The 13,354-nt window shown below is 40.1% G+C and overlaps 1 protein-coding gene across 49 annotated transcripts in view; it reads right to left on the reverse strand.

Moving 5' to 3' along the window:
* The window catches only part of LOC120931788 (mucin-19-like), a 584,870-nt gene that overhangs the window by 16,890 nt on the left and 554,626 nt on the right, over positions 1 to 13,354 (reverse strand). For all 49 annotated transcript variants that reach the window (XM_040343605.1, XM_040343590.1, XM_040343599.1 and 46 more), the window contains 5 exons: positions 11,277 to 11,297; positions 7,793 to 7,824; positions 7,090 to 7,258; positions 1,643 to 1,680; positions 947 to 1,054 (listed from right to left, as the gene is read on the reverse strand). In XM_040343605.1, the coding sequence (XP_040199539.1) occupies positions 947 to 1,054; positions 1,643 to 1,680; positions 7,090 to 7,258; positions 7,793 to 7,824; positions 11,277 to 11,297 (368 nt within the window). The remainder of the gene's footprint in view (positions 1 to 946; positions 1,055 to 1,642; positions 1,681 to 7,089; positions 7,259 to 7,792; positions 7,825 to 11,276; positions 11,298 to 13,354) is intronic.

A 13,354-nucleotide genomic window follows, 5' to 3' on the forward strand; every position in this document is an offset into this window, starting at 1 on the left:
AATCTAGTTTATTTTGTTGGAATGGAAAGTATCTTAGGTATGTTAATGTAAAAAAAACTAAGCAGATCCATGTAGCTGCATTATGAGTTCACACAGGAGGAGGTGTAGGGAAGTCCCCCATGAATACAAATGATGGGCAAGGACACTTTTTCCTGCAAACTGCAATATGGGTACAAACAGTGAGAACTAAAATATAATCCAGTCTCTCATAGTTCTACAGAACAAATCAGATAGATAGTGAGTCGTTTGCCTACTCCTTTAAAAGAGATCTACCTGAAGGGGTAATATAACTTTCCCTACACACAGAAGGGTTGCCATTCTCACAAACAGCTATGTTGTCAACCTTTGTATCTGACTTTAAAGGGGTTGTAAAGATAAACATTTTTTTCCATAAATAGTTTCCTTTACCTCAGTGCAGTCCTCCTTCATTTACCTCATCCTTCCATTTTGCTTTTAAATGTCCTTATTTCCTCTGAAAAATCCTCACTTCCTGTTCTTCTGTGGAGTTTCATGCTTGCCCCCTCCCTTGGACTACAGGAGAGTCAGGATGACCACTAACACACAGCTCCTTTCTCTATCTGCAACGTAGAGAGCATCCTGACTCTCCTGCTCGCCCCCTCAAGGGAGGGGGCGAGCACAACACTCCACACCAGGGAGAAAGCCTTGCATTACTGTGTGTAGTTACAGACAGAAGAACAGGAAGTGAGGATTTCTCAGAAGAAATAAGGACATTTAAAAGCAAAATTGAAGGATGAGGTAGGTGAAGGAGGACTGCACTAAGGTAAAGGAAGCTATTTAGGGATTTTTTTTTTACCTTTACAACCCCTTTAACTCAGAAAGAACACTATAAGGGTTATGTAGTGTCTCACTCATGTACAATAAACCACTACTTGCTTTGCCCTTTATTATTTGATTGTAATTTGATTTGATAAATTGCGCATATTACCGGTGTGCACGCTTGTGGAGGACATTTTTTTACTCTTGCAGTCAAGCCAGTTTTAAGGCAAGTGTAAACCAGACATGGGTCATTCGGGTCGCTAAAGGATGCGTTTATCTAGAACAAAAAAAGAAAAGTACCTTTCAATTGCATAACTAAAACCAAGTTATAAAATGCAATCTAATACTGTACATAAAATGAAAATACATAAGTCGAGTAAATATCTCAAAATTAGTCAATGAAAAATTACTTTTACTCCACAATTTCAATGTAACATCTGTTTATTATTTATTAAAGTGATTATAACGCCTAAACATTTTTTACATTAATGAGTTCTTTGCATTAAGGTAAAAATTAGTTAGGTAGTAGTATTCCCCCTTTTACTTACCTGAGTCCTCATTTGATCCAGGACTGCTCCTGTCTGCAGCTCTTCCCTCTACTCACTTGCTGTGTGATAAGGGAGTGGAGGCGAGGCCCAGTTTAGCTGTCTGTGTCAATCGACAGCAGACTAGTCAGAAGGGAGGAGCCAGGAGCACCAGCGGGGGACAAGGGAAGAGGAGGTTTGGGGCCATTCTGTGCAATTCCATTGCACAAAGCAGGTATGCATAAACTGTTATTTTTATTTTATTTTTATTACATTTACAACCACTTTAAGAATACTATATATCTTACTTCAATTTAGCTACATGTAGAAAATGACTTTACCTTATATTCTCTTCCATTGTGTTTGCAAGTCAGTGGTGCTGTAAGAAAAAAAAAATCCTTTAAACTTATAGTGAATAATGATATATGACCCATATCCATAAAATAATGCAGGCAAATACTGTATGTTACAACAGTAAAAAAAAAACTGAAAAGATACGGTGCTGGTTTTTATCACAGAAAAAAATGTGATCTGTATTTCAATTTAGTGGCCACAATGCAGTATTTCACTATTCACATTATTTTATTTTTTATTTTTTAATGAACAACATCAGAATATAGCCTAGGAACATTACATTTTGCCCCATTCAAACAAAATTAATTCACTTGCAGCTTTGATGGACAAACAGCTATGCAATTTGTTTTTATATACGGTAAAATGCTCTGCTTAGTGTTCTGTGACCCTACTCTCTGTAGGCAAACTTCCATCTACGAGTGTAATAATTTTAAGGAAGAAGCTTGTCAATGCATGAAATGTTTCCTATTTTCTTGTTAACCACTTCAGCCCTGGAAGAATTTACCCCCTTCCTGACCAGTGCGATTCAGCACTGTGTTGCTTTAACTGATAATTGCACAGTTGTGCGACGTTGCACCCAAACAAAATTGATGATTTTTTTTCCCCCACAAATAGAGCTTTCTATTGGTGGGATTTGATCACCTCTGTAGGTTTTTTTTGCTCTATAAACAAAAAAAGAGTGACAATTTTGAAAAAAAGCAATATTTGTAACTTTTTGCTATAATAAATATTCCCCAAAAATATATAAAACAACTAATTTCTTTCTCAGTTTAGGCTATGTATTCTTCTACATATTTTTGGTAAAAAAAATCGCAATAAGCGTATACAGATTGGTTTGAGCAAAAGTTATAGCGTCTACAAAATAGGGGATAGTTTTATGGGATTTTTATCATTAATTTTTTTTTATTAGTAATGGCGGCGATCTGCGATTTTTATCATGACTGCGACATTATGGCAGACACATTGGAAACTTTGACACGATTTTGTCATTTATACAGCGTGTATACAGGGTACACATTTAACCCCTCCCTCACGCCATAGTGTTAACCCCTTTAATACTAGTCACATTTATACAGTAATTAGTGCATATTTATAGCAGTATAAATGTGAATGGTGCCAAAAATGTGTCAAAAGTGTCCGATGTGTCCGCCATAATGTCGCAGTACCGATAAAAATCTCAGATCGCCGCCATTACTAGTAAAAAAAATAATAATAATTCTGTCCCCTATTTTGTAGGCGCTATAACTTTTGCGCAAACCAGTCGCTTATTGCGTTTTGTTTTTTTACCAAAAATATGTAGAATACGTATCGGCCTAGACTGAGAAAGATAAAAACAGCAGGTACCACCAAAATAAAGCTCTATTTGTGGCAAAAAAAGGTAGTCAATTTTGTTTGGGAGCCACGTCGCACAACCGCGCAATTGTCAGTTAAAGCGACACAGTGCCGAATCGCAAACAGTCCTCTGGTCAGGAAGGGGGATATATGTGCCCAATAAGCAAGTGGTTAAAAACACCTGAACATATTCAAAAAAATATGGTGGTTTGGTCACACTATATGGTCACATAGTGCTAAGCCCACTTATTCCCTGATAGACACATGACAGCCAGGCACACAACATTTCCCACAGACTCAGTCAGTAAACAGGCTGTGCAAGCTTTTTTTTTTTTTGTAGAATTAGATGAGGGTGAAGGTGAGCCTATGGATACTGCAGTAATTGTATACTCGAAAATGTTGACACCAACTGCACTAAGACTTCAGGGTGAAGGCACCCTTTTAAAGTGTTTATATGAACCGCATCAAACAGGGACTCCTCAATAAGAATGCAGTCCTGAGTGTAATAATAGTAACTGCTTATCCCCACGGCTGCTGTTAGAAATCACAGGGCCCCGTACAGCCTACCTGACAGGGCCCCCCTGAAAATATAAAATTATATTTTTACTAAAATGCCACGCTATGCTATGCAGCCATGGCAAACATGACCCATTCACATAAATAGCGCTGCAAAGCACACTGTTGTGGTGCATTAGTGTGGGGTTAAAGCAGGTGGTGATGTGGCACATTGCCTCCCTCAATCGGAGAGAGAAAGCTGGCATTGCTGCAGTGGGATCCACAAGAGTCGCAAGGCAGTACAGCCAGCCCTCCTGCTTGGTAGGTACCCAGGCCCTCTTTTTGAACTGATGGATTCTGGGCCCCGGAGGGTGAGCTGTACTGCCTTATCAGCGGTCCTATCGATCTCCCAGAAAAGCCAAAGAAAGTCTTTAGGTACCCACTGTATTCTAATTACTGTGCAGCCATGTATGTGCAAGGTCAGTCAACTTCTGTACTCTAGTTGCCTGTGTCCTCGAACCTTGGGAGGTATTCTGTAAATGCTCCAGGAGGATGGAACAGATGTCCCCCAGCCAAACAGTAGCTGGGACCCCACAAAAGGTGCTTGTAGTTCCAGGCAGATTTCCCAAGGATGCCACAGCCGTCATGCTGAGTCTTACTCCCCCAGGAACAAGAGACCTCTGTTATATAAAAGACAAAAAGCCGCGCCAAGATTAGATTAATATAGTCCACTACTAATAAATTATTATCGATGGATCAAGTCTGTGGTTTTTAAAGCAGAGGCAGGGTTGCGCTCAATGATACAAAGACACTTGTTCCATATAGTGTGGCAAAACGATGTACTGATGGATGTAAATTCTTCCAACACCCAGTGACATGCATGCAGTTTGTGAAATCCTCCACCTGAAAAACAAAGCCTCTTACCAGACGGTAAGAACTTAAAGCGGATGGCTATAGCCCAGCCTCGGCCTTTATTTTCTCCAGGGATCACAGATCAGGAGTCCGCAGTGTCACAATCAAAAGATCACAGTCGCTCCATAGGAGGAAATGTATAAAAAAAGGCGCATATAGCGTAATACAGTACAGTACCGAAATTTATTAAAACAGTAGTCTACTTACATCAATATTGTTTAAAACAGTCATGTGTTAAAAATTGAACAAGCCGGCCGGCAAACAGGAGCCCTTCCTCACGAGCGTGGTGACGTCACTGACGTAGCCTCCCAGACGCGTTTCGTCACAGGTGACGTTATCAATGGGGGTTGACCTGTGACCTGTGACGAAATGCGTCTGGGAGGCTACGTCAGTGACGTCACCACGCTCGTGAGGAAGGGCTCCTGTTTGCCGGCCGGCTTGTTCAATTTTTAACACATGACTGTTTTAAACAACATTGATGTAAGTAGACTACTGTTTTAATAAATTTCGGTACTGTACTGTATTACGCTATATGCGCCTTTTTTTATACATTTCCTCCTATGGAGCGACTGTGATCTTTTGATTGTGACACTGCGGACTCCTGATCTGTGATCCCTGGAGAAAATAAAGGCCGAGGCTGGGCTATAGCCATCCGCTTTAAGTTCTTACCGTCTGGTAAGAGGCTTTGTTTTTCAGGTGGAGGATTTCACAAACTGCATGCATGTCACTGGGTGTTGGAGGAATTTACATCCATCAGTACATCGTTTTGCCACACTATATGGAACAAGTGTCTTTGTATCATTGAGCGCAACCCTGCCTCTGCTTTAAAAACCACAGACTTGATCCATCGATAATAATTTATTAGTAGTGGACTATATTAATCTAATCTTGGCGCGGCTTTTTGTCTTTTATGTTTATTTGTGTACTTCACACGTTAGCTGCTGCCTTGGTGATCTTTTGTGTTGTAGCGCAGTTTTTTGTTTTTCAAGAGACCTCTGTTCTGGGTTCCAGCCTATTTATACCCCCTGCTGTTCACCTGCCATATTGACAGGGCATTGGCTGAGTAGATAGTAACATGCAAGGTGGGGTCATGATTCTTCCACTTACTATGTCCAAAGGTCTCCTGGGAGACAAGGGGAAGTAATTGAGCCCATACCAACAGAGCCCAGAGCATACCTAACTAATCAACTAAACCTACACAGAGACTAAAAACGAAATGTCAACAACCGTAGCTACATAGGGCACTAAATGTTACTGCATATTGTTTGTATTGTCTACATTACATTATTTGTATCACCTACATTATGCAGTGCTACGGCTTAAAGTGGTTGTACACCTGTAATAAGGCTTACCTGTAGGCACTGTGAATATCTCCTAAACTCCTAACACTTTAGGAGATATATTTAGAGTGCATGCAGTCGATGACATCTTCAGCACATGTGCTCTGAAAGTCCAGCTTACAGTGCCGGAGCTTTAGAGCCCGTGCCAGAAACGGCAACTCCCGCACCCATGCACAGGAGTAACGTCATCGCGACTCCAGCCACTCACAGCGCAGGAGCCTGTGAACCCAAAAGAAACACTAGGAAATGTCAGCCGTCCCAGCAGTGAGTGGGTGCCGCTGGAAGGGTTTCATTCTAAGGTAAGTATTTCATAATGTGCTAGTATGCAATACATATGGGTTGTCTTACAGGTTTAAATTGGCAAATAATCTGACGTTTTATTGAGGGCAACTGATGCTTTTATCTGATGATTTGCTCTGATAGAAAACAAAAGGGATGAAACGCATGTTGACCTTGTTTTTGTGTATATCTGATTATTATGAAGTTGTTTATAGTGCCCCTGCAGTTCAGTGGTATGATTCAGAAATAAAGTGTAGTTCCAAAATTACTGAATCCCTAAAATGTTTCCTGTGTTTCATATAGAACTGGTTTGATGCACAAAGCCTCGTACACATGATCTCAATGTTGGCCAACCAAGCGTCTGATTTTTGTCCAAAGGGCGTGTGCCAGGATCTTGTCTTGCATACTAACAGCACACAATTGTCGACCAACAAACACAAATGTAGTGACGTACTACGAGGAATTTCAGCTCTTGAGCGCCACCATTTGGGCCCCTTCTGCTAAATTTGTGTTTGGTGAGCATTGATTCCGAGCATGCGTGTTTGTACTTTCCTCTTTTGTGTGACGGACTTGTGTACAGATGAAACGAAAATCAGACAACAGACAGTTGTCCGCCGAAAATTTACTAGCCTGCCATCCAACATTTGATGGACAACAATTTTCTGAAGGAGCGTACTAACGGTCTGATTTTAGGCCAACAGTCTGACATCAGACAATCCGCTGCCAACAATCGGATCGTGTGTATGAGGCTTTACAGACAGCATTACAAATCTAGCAGATGTTCTAACACTTCTCTGCTATATCCATAACAAGATATAGCATTTGGGCAAGATTATGCTTTACCCCCATAGATGAGAATTAAAATATATTTTAAGATCCTAGGTTTGCCTAACATCTCTCACCAATGCCAGAGAAAAACTTGATGGATTTTCCATTTACATTTTGTTATGGAGAATAAAGTAACAGACTTTAGACTCCCCATAGTGTATTTTTATTTTTATGGGAACACAATTCAGAAGAATGTACATTTTCAAGAGTTAAGAGAAGCAATTTACATTAACTACAATGGCACTTACCACAGTATCCACAGCATGACTTTCCAGGATGTTTTGATGGATCTTCAAATACTTTGGTTTCATTTGCACCACAGACTACTTCATGACATGGATAGGATCCACATTCCATCTTTCCAGTTTTTCCATTACAAGTGCACCTAATGCAACCTTTTTGCCAGTATTCTCCATGCTGTTTACACAACAAACATTTAAAGTAGTTGTAAAGTCAGAAAGTCCTTAATCCTTATGCATTCTATGCGTTAAGATAAAACGCCTTCTGTGTGCAGCAGCCCCCCTCAGCCCCCCTAATACTTACCTAGCCCATCTCGATGCAGTGAAGTTGAAGAAATGTCTCGGCTGCCCAGGACTCCCCTCCTCATTGGCTGAGACGGCAACACATTGCCATTGCTCCTGCTTCTGTCAATCAAAATCAGTGAGCCAATGAGGAGAGAGAGGGGATTGGGCCAGGCCATGGCACAGTGTCTGAATGGACACACAGAGCTGCGGATCGGCTCTGGTGCCCCCATGGCAAGCTGCTTGCTGTGGGGGTAGTCAACAGGAGGAAGGGACCAGGAGCGCTGAAAAGGGACCTGAGAAGGGGGGAATCTGGACTGTTCTGTGCAAAACCACTGCACACAGCAGGCAAGTATAGCATGTTTGTTATTTTTAACAAAAAAAATACCTGCTTTAACTTTATTTCTTATATAATTATTAAATAACTTACCATGAGATGACCTCCTGAAGGTCCACAGCAGCCTAGCAATAGAAAATGAAAACCCAGAAAACCCAAATATGAGTGGGATGCTGTTGGAGTGGTGATAGACCTTGATCACACAGTTATGCCACAAAACAAAACAAAAATCCCAAAAAAACATCATACTAATGTTATACTACAACTCTTTGACGGGTGTGTAACAAGTACAAAAAAGGTGCCTATTTTAGGCATATATTATATTTGGTTTAACAAATATGGATTATCTATGACTGGGACTTTTCAGGTGCCACAGTTAAAATATATATTTATTTGTACAGATTTATAAAAAAAAAGTTTTAATTTAAAATCTATTATTATCTATTAATTACTGTTTACTGTAGAGATACAGTCAGGCCCACAAATATTTGGACATCCACACAATTCTAATCTTTTTGGCTCTATACGCCACCACAATGGATTTGAAATGAAACGAACAAGATGTGCTTTAACTGCAGATTTTCAGCTTTAATTTGAGGGTATTTAAAAATCAGGCGAATGGTGTAGGAATTACAACAGTTTGTATATGTGCCTCCCACTTTTTAAGGGACCAAAAGTAATGGGACATATTAACAATCATAAATCAAACTTTCATTTTTTAATACTTGGTTGCAAATCATTTGCAGTCAGTTACAGCGTGAAGTCTGGAAAGCATAGAAATTACCAGATGCTGGGTTTCATCCCTGGTGATGCTCTGCCAGGCCTCTACTGCAACCGTCTTCAGTTCCTGCTTGTTCTTGGGGCATTTTCCCTTCAGTTTTGTCTTCAGCAAGTGAAATGCATGCTCAATCGGATTCAGGTCAGGTGATAGACTTGGCCATTGCATAACATTCCACTTCTTTCCCTTAAAAAACTCTTTGGTTGCTTTCGCAGTATGCTTCGGATCATTGTCCATCTGCACTGTGAAGCGCCGTCCAATGAGTTCTGAAGCATTTGGCTGAATATGAGCAGATAATATTACCCCAAAACACTTCAGAATTCATCCTGCTGCTTTTGACAGCAGTCACATCATCAACAAATACAAGAGAACCAGTTCCATTGGCAGCCATACATGCCCACTCCATGACCACCATGCTTCACTGATGAGGTGGTATGCTTTGGATCATGAGCAGTTCCTTTCCTTCTCCATACTCTTTTCATCACTCTGGTACAAGTTGATCTTGGTCTCATCTGTCCATAGTATGTTGTTCCAGAACTGTGAAGGCTTTTTTAGATGTTGACTTTAATCTGGCCTTCCTGTTTTTGAGGCTCACCAATGGTTTACATCTTGTGGTGAACCCTCTGGTGAAGTCTTCTCTTGATTGTTGACTTTGACACACATACACCTACCTCCTGGAGAGTGTTCTTCATCTGGCCAACTGTTGTGAAGGGTGTTTTCTTCACCAGGGAAATAATTTTTCGGTCATCCATCATAGTTGTTTTCCGTGGTCTTCTGGGTCTTTTGGTGTTGCTGAGCTCACCGGTGCGCTCTTACTTTTTAAGGATGTTCCAAACTGTTGATTTGGCCACACCTAATGGTTTTTTTTTTTCAGCCTAATTATGGCTTGCTTCACTGATAGTGACAGCTCTTTGGATCTCATATTGAGAGTTGACAGCAACAGATTCCAAATGCAAATAACACATTTGAAATGAAGTCTGGACCTTTTTCTGCTCCTTGTAAATGGGATAATGAGGAAATAACACACACCTGGCCATGGAACCGCTGAGAAGCCAATTGCCCCATTACTTTTGGTCCCTTAAAAAGTGGGAGGCACATATACAAACTGTTGTAATTCCTACACCGTTCACCAGATTTGGATGTAAATACCCTCAAATTAAAGCTGAAAATCTGCAGTTAAAGCACATCATGTTCATTTCAAAACTATTGTGGTGGTGTATAGAGCCAAAAAGATTAGAATTGTGTCGATGTCCTAATATTTATGGACCTGACTGTACATTGAAGTGGGTAAGTTACATTAGAATCAATGACTTGGGGGGGGGGGCTGACTATGTGCTTTTCAAGCCTCATACACACAATCAGACTTCCATCTGACTTTTCTGTGGATTTTGCTCTAAATGGGCAATGGCCATGAACTTGGTATGCATACACACGGCAGGACTTTTTAGGCCAACTTTCACCAAATCACTTTTTTTTTAGCTCTTTACCACCACCCTTTGGGCAACTTCTGCTATTGTTGTCTGATCTTTAGCATTGGTTCAAAGCATGCATGTTTGTACTTTGAACGTCAGTCCGATGGACTTGTGTACACACAATGGAATTCTCCTTGATCGGACATTTGTTGTCAAAGTTTGAGAGGATTCACAGCGAACATTTATCCGATGAAAAAGCGAAAACCATTGTCCAATGGAGCATACACACGGTTGGATTGTCCTAGCAAACACGTACGTCAGACCGTTGTTGTCAAAAACTCTGATCGTGTGTATGGGCCTTTAGACCATTTAATCTGCTTTATCAGAAGTTGCTGTAAGCTTGTGTAATTCTGAGTACTTTGTGACTATAGCAACATGGTGGAATGGCCATTGTGCATGACCAGACAGAAAAAAAATAGAAATGTATTTGGTAGCTTACTATATTTTTCTATATCTATATTTTTACTGAGCAGCATCATCAATCTTTGCATATTATTTATTTTAGGTAAGGCTGAACTCCAGGCACAAACACAAGATCATGTTTCACAAAGTAAAGCAAAGTAATTATGTATAACAGGAAACTGCTGCACAGTTAAGGCTAATCAGCTGATGAGGCAAAGTGAATGAGTTGTTTCATGCTCTATTACTCCACAAACTCGAAAGAAAAAGCACCATGGACACCAAGATTTAAACAAGAATACATATAGCTCTAGTATTAGGGCCTGGTTCACACCCATGCAGGTTGCAGTTTGTATATTCCAGGTGCATTTTGCATTTTTTAATACATGTTTTTGATCCATTAAAGCCTATGGAACCAAAAAACAGAAAAAAGTCCCTGGCCCTTTCCATAAATTGCACAGATGTGAACTTGACCCATAGGAAACCATGTTAGATGAACTGTAGTGTGTTTCCGCAAAACTGAAAATGCATTAGTGCTAGTTCACACCAGGCGCAGTTCCGTTCAGTTTTGTTCGCTTTATTTTATGCACATAATGCATGCACAGTGTTTTTCATGTATTTCAATGGCTCTAGTTTCTGCACTGGAAACTGACTGCATGGTGTGAAGTAGAGCCATTGGAATACATGGAAAACACTGTGCATGCATTTTTAGTGCAGAAAAAATGCACACGGAACTGAGTGAAACTGCATCTGGTGTGAACTGGCCCTTAAAAAATGCCTGGATTATAGCTTTAAAGTTGACCACTCACAGCTTCAGTATAGTTACTTCTATTCTCTGACCCTCAAGTAAACATCTCTCAACAAGTATTTTGATTTTGTGTCATATTTCAAATTATAATTTAAGAGTACATTCATTTGAAACACTTACCTTTTTTTGGTGGTTTTATGGCTATTATGTGGAGAAATGGAAAAAGGGAAAGGAAGAAAGTCAATATAACAAACACAAATGGAACCTGCCCTCTATACACCACACACATATATATACACACACACTACTGTACAAAAGTTTAGGGAAAAAAATAATACAATGCATTCATTGTATACAATGAATGTTTTTTTTATATATAAATTAAACACATAAAGTGCATGCATAAACAGAAACAAAATGAACCAAAATCAATATTTGGTCCACCCTTTGCCTTTAAAACATTGCATCTTCTCTGTATCTTCCCTGCATTGTGCGTAGGTTGTTTTAGACATCTAAAAACTAACTGCAGCTCTTCTGTGGATTAATGCCGCATACACACGATCGGAATTTCTAATGGGATAAAATCCAATGGAATTTTTCGTCGGAATTCCGATGAAGCTGACTTCCATCAGTCTTGCATACACACTGTCAGACTAAATTCCGACCATCCAAACACGGTGACATAAAACACTACGACGAGCCGAGAAAAAAATGAATTTCAATGCTTCCGAGCATGCGTCGACTTGATTCTGAGCATGCGTGTTTTTTTTCCATCAGAGTTGCACACAGACGATATTCCTATCAGTTTTTTTTCTAAACACAGACGGAAAAAAGTCCATCTGACTTTTTTTCATCGGAAATTTCGATTGTGTGTACGCACAAGGGCGGACTGACCATTGGGACTCTCGGGCACTGCCCGAGGGCCCCATGCCACTAGGGGGCCCCATCAGGGTTGCCAGGCTCAATAAAACCAGGGACAGTATGTAAAAATCTGTGTTTTTTTTACATCTGTCCCTGATATGTCCAAAACCGACATGCTTTTGATGTGAAAATCCTGAGATTTTAGCTGCCCCGCCTATGCAATGCCTCCTGGCGTGGTGGCCATCTGTAAGCCCGGGGGCCCCATAATCTTCTATTGCCCTGGGCCCCCAATGAGTTGTCAGTCCACCCCTGTGTACGCTGCATTAGACCATCGCAGTTGCTTCCGTCTCTTTTGTAATCACAGACACTTAATGATGATGAGATCAGGGCTTTGTGGGGGTCATAGAATCTCTTCCAGAACACATTGTTCTTTCCAGTCCAGATGAATTTATCTACAGACATGAGATTTTTTTAAAAAAACAAAATACACTGCATTGCCTTTGAATGCTGGCAAACATCCTGGGAATGGTCAGTGAGTTTTTGTTTCAGTTTTTTGCGGTGATAAAACAGCCCATCACTATCAAAAGGGGGTGGCACAGTGCAGTCATAGAGTCAGTGTACTGTGTATTGGAAGTTGCTGTAGGAAAATGATAGGGAAGGCTGACAAATTGCATAGAGAGTGGTTCTTTTTTTATTTAATTTTGTAGTAGTTTGTGGTCACTTTTAGCTGCTGTGCTATCTGTAGCTTTTCTTGGGTTTCTCTTTAAAAATGTTTTACTTATTTTGGGGAGAGGGACATATTCATAGATTTCCATTTACTTTGGGGGGCAAATAATTTTTTACTTCTTTATAAAGGTACAGCGATACATTCATAAATTTGAGTACCTACCTTACAGCATAAAACACAGTGCAATCATCTATCATCAAATAAGGACACGTGTATGAAAATAAATTGTTTATCCACAATAGACAGCACTTTGCATAATAATAGCACATGGGGTACCTGCCTTTTAACAGAGGCATTGCATAATAAATTTGCCCTGCTGCTATTGTATTGCCTGTGGTATTTTAATTATTTTAGTAAAAGCACCTGCCTATGATCTTTATCTCTAGTATATTTCGGCCAATTGTAACTCATTAAAAATGTTGCTGAAACTATCTGTACAAATCCCACTGCTCCATAACACTACAAACAGCTTCACCCCCCCCCCCCCCCCAAGCATGTTATTTGCCTTCGAGGCTTTGAGGTCTCATGAAAAGATCCTCTCCACTCTGTTAGTTGTTGTTATTTTTTTTTAATAACATGTTACATGTTTTCCATAGCAGTACCCAGCTCTCATTGCATTTTTGACAATAGTTTGCCTGTTGGTCCTAAATATGGAAAGAATTTACTAAGC

Source organism: Rana temporaria, chromosome 3 (assembly GCF_905171775.1).
Source record: "Rana temporaria chromosome 3, aRanTem1.1, whole genome shotgun sequence".
NCBI classification, from domain to species: Eukaryota; Metazoa; Chordata; class Amphibia; order Anura; family Ranidae; genus Rana; species Rana temporaria.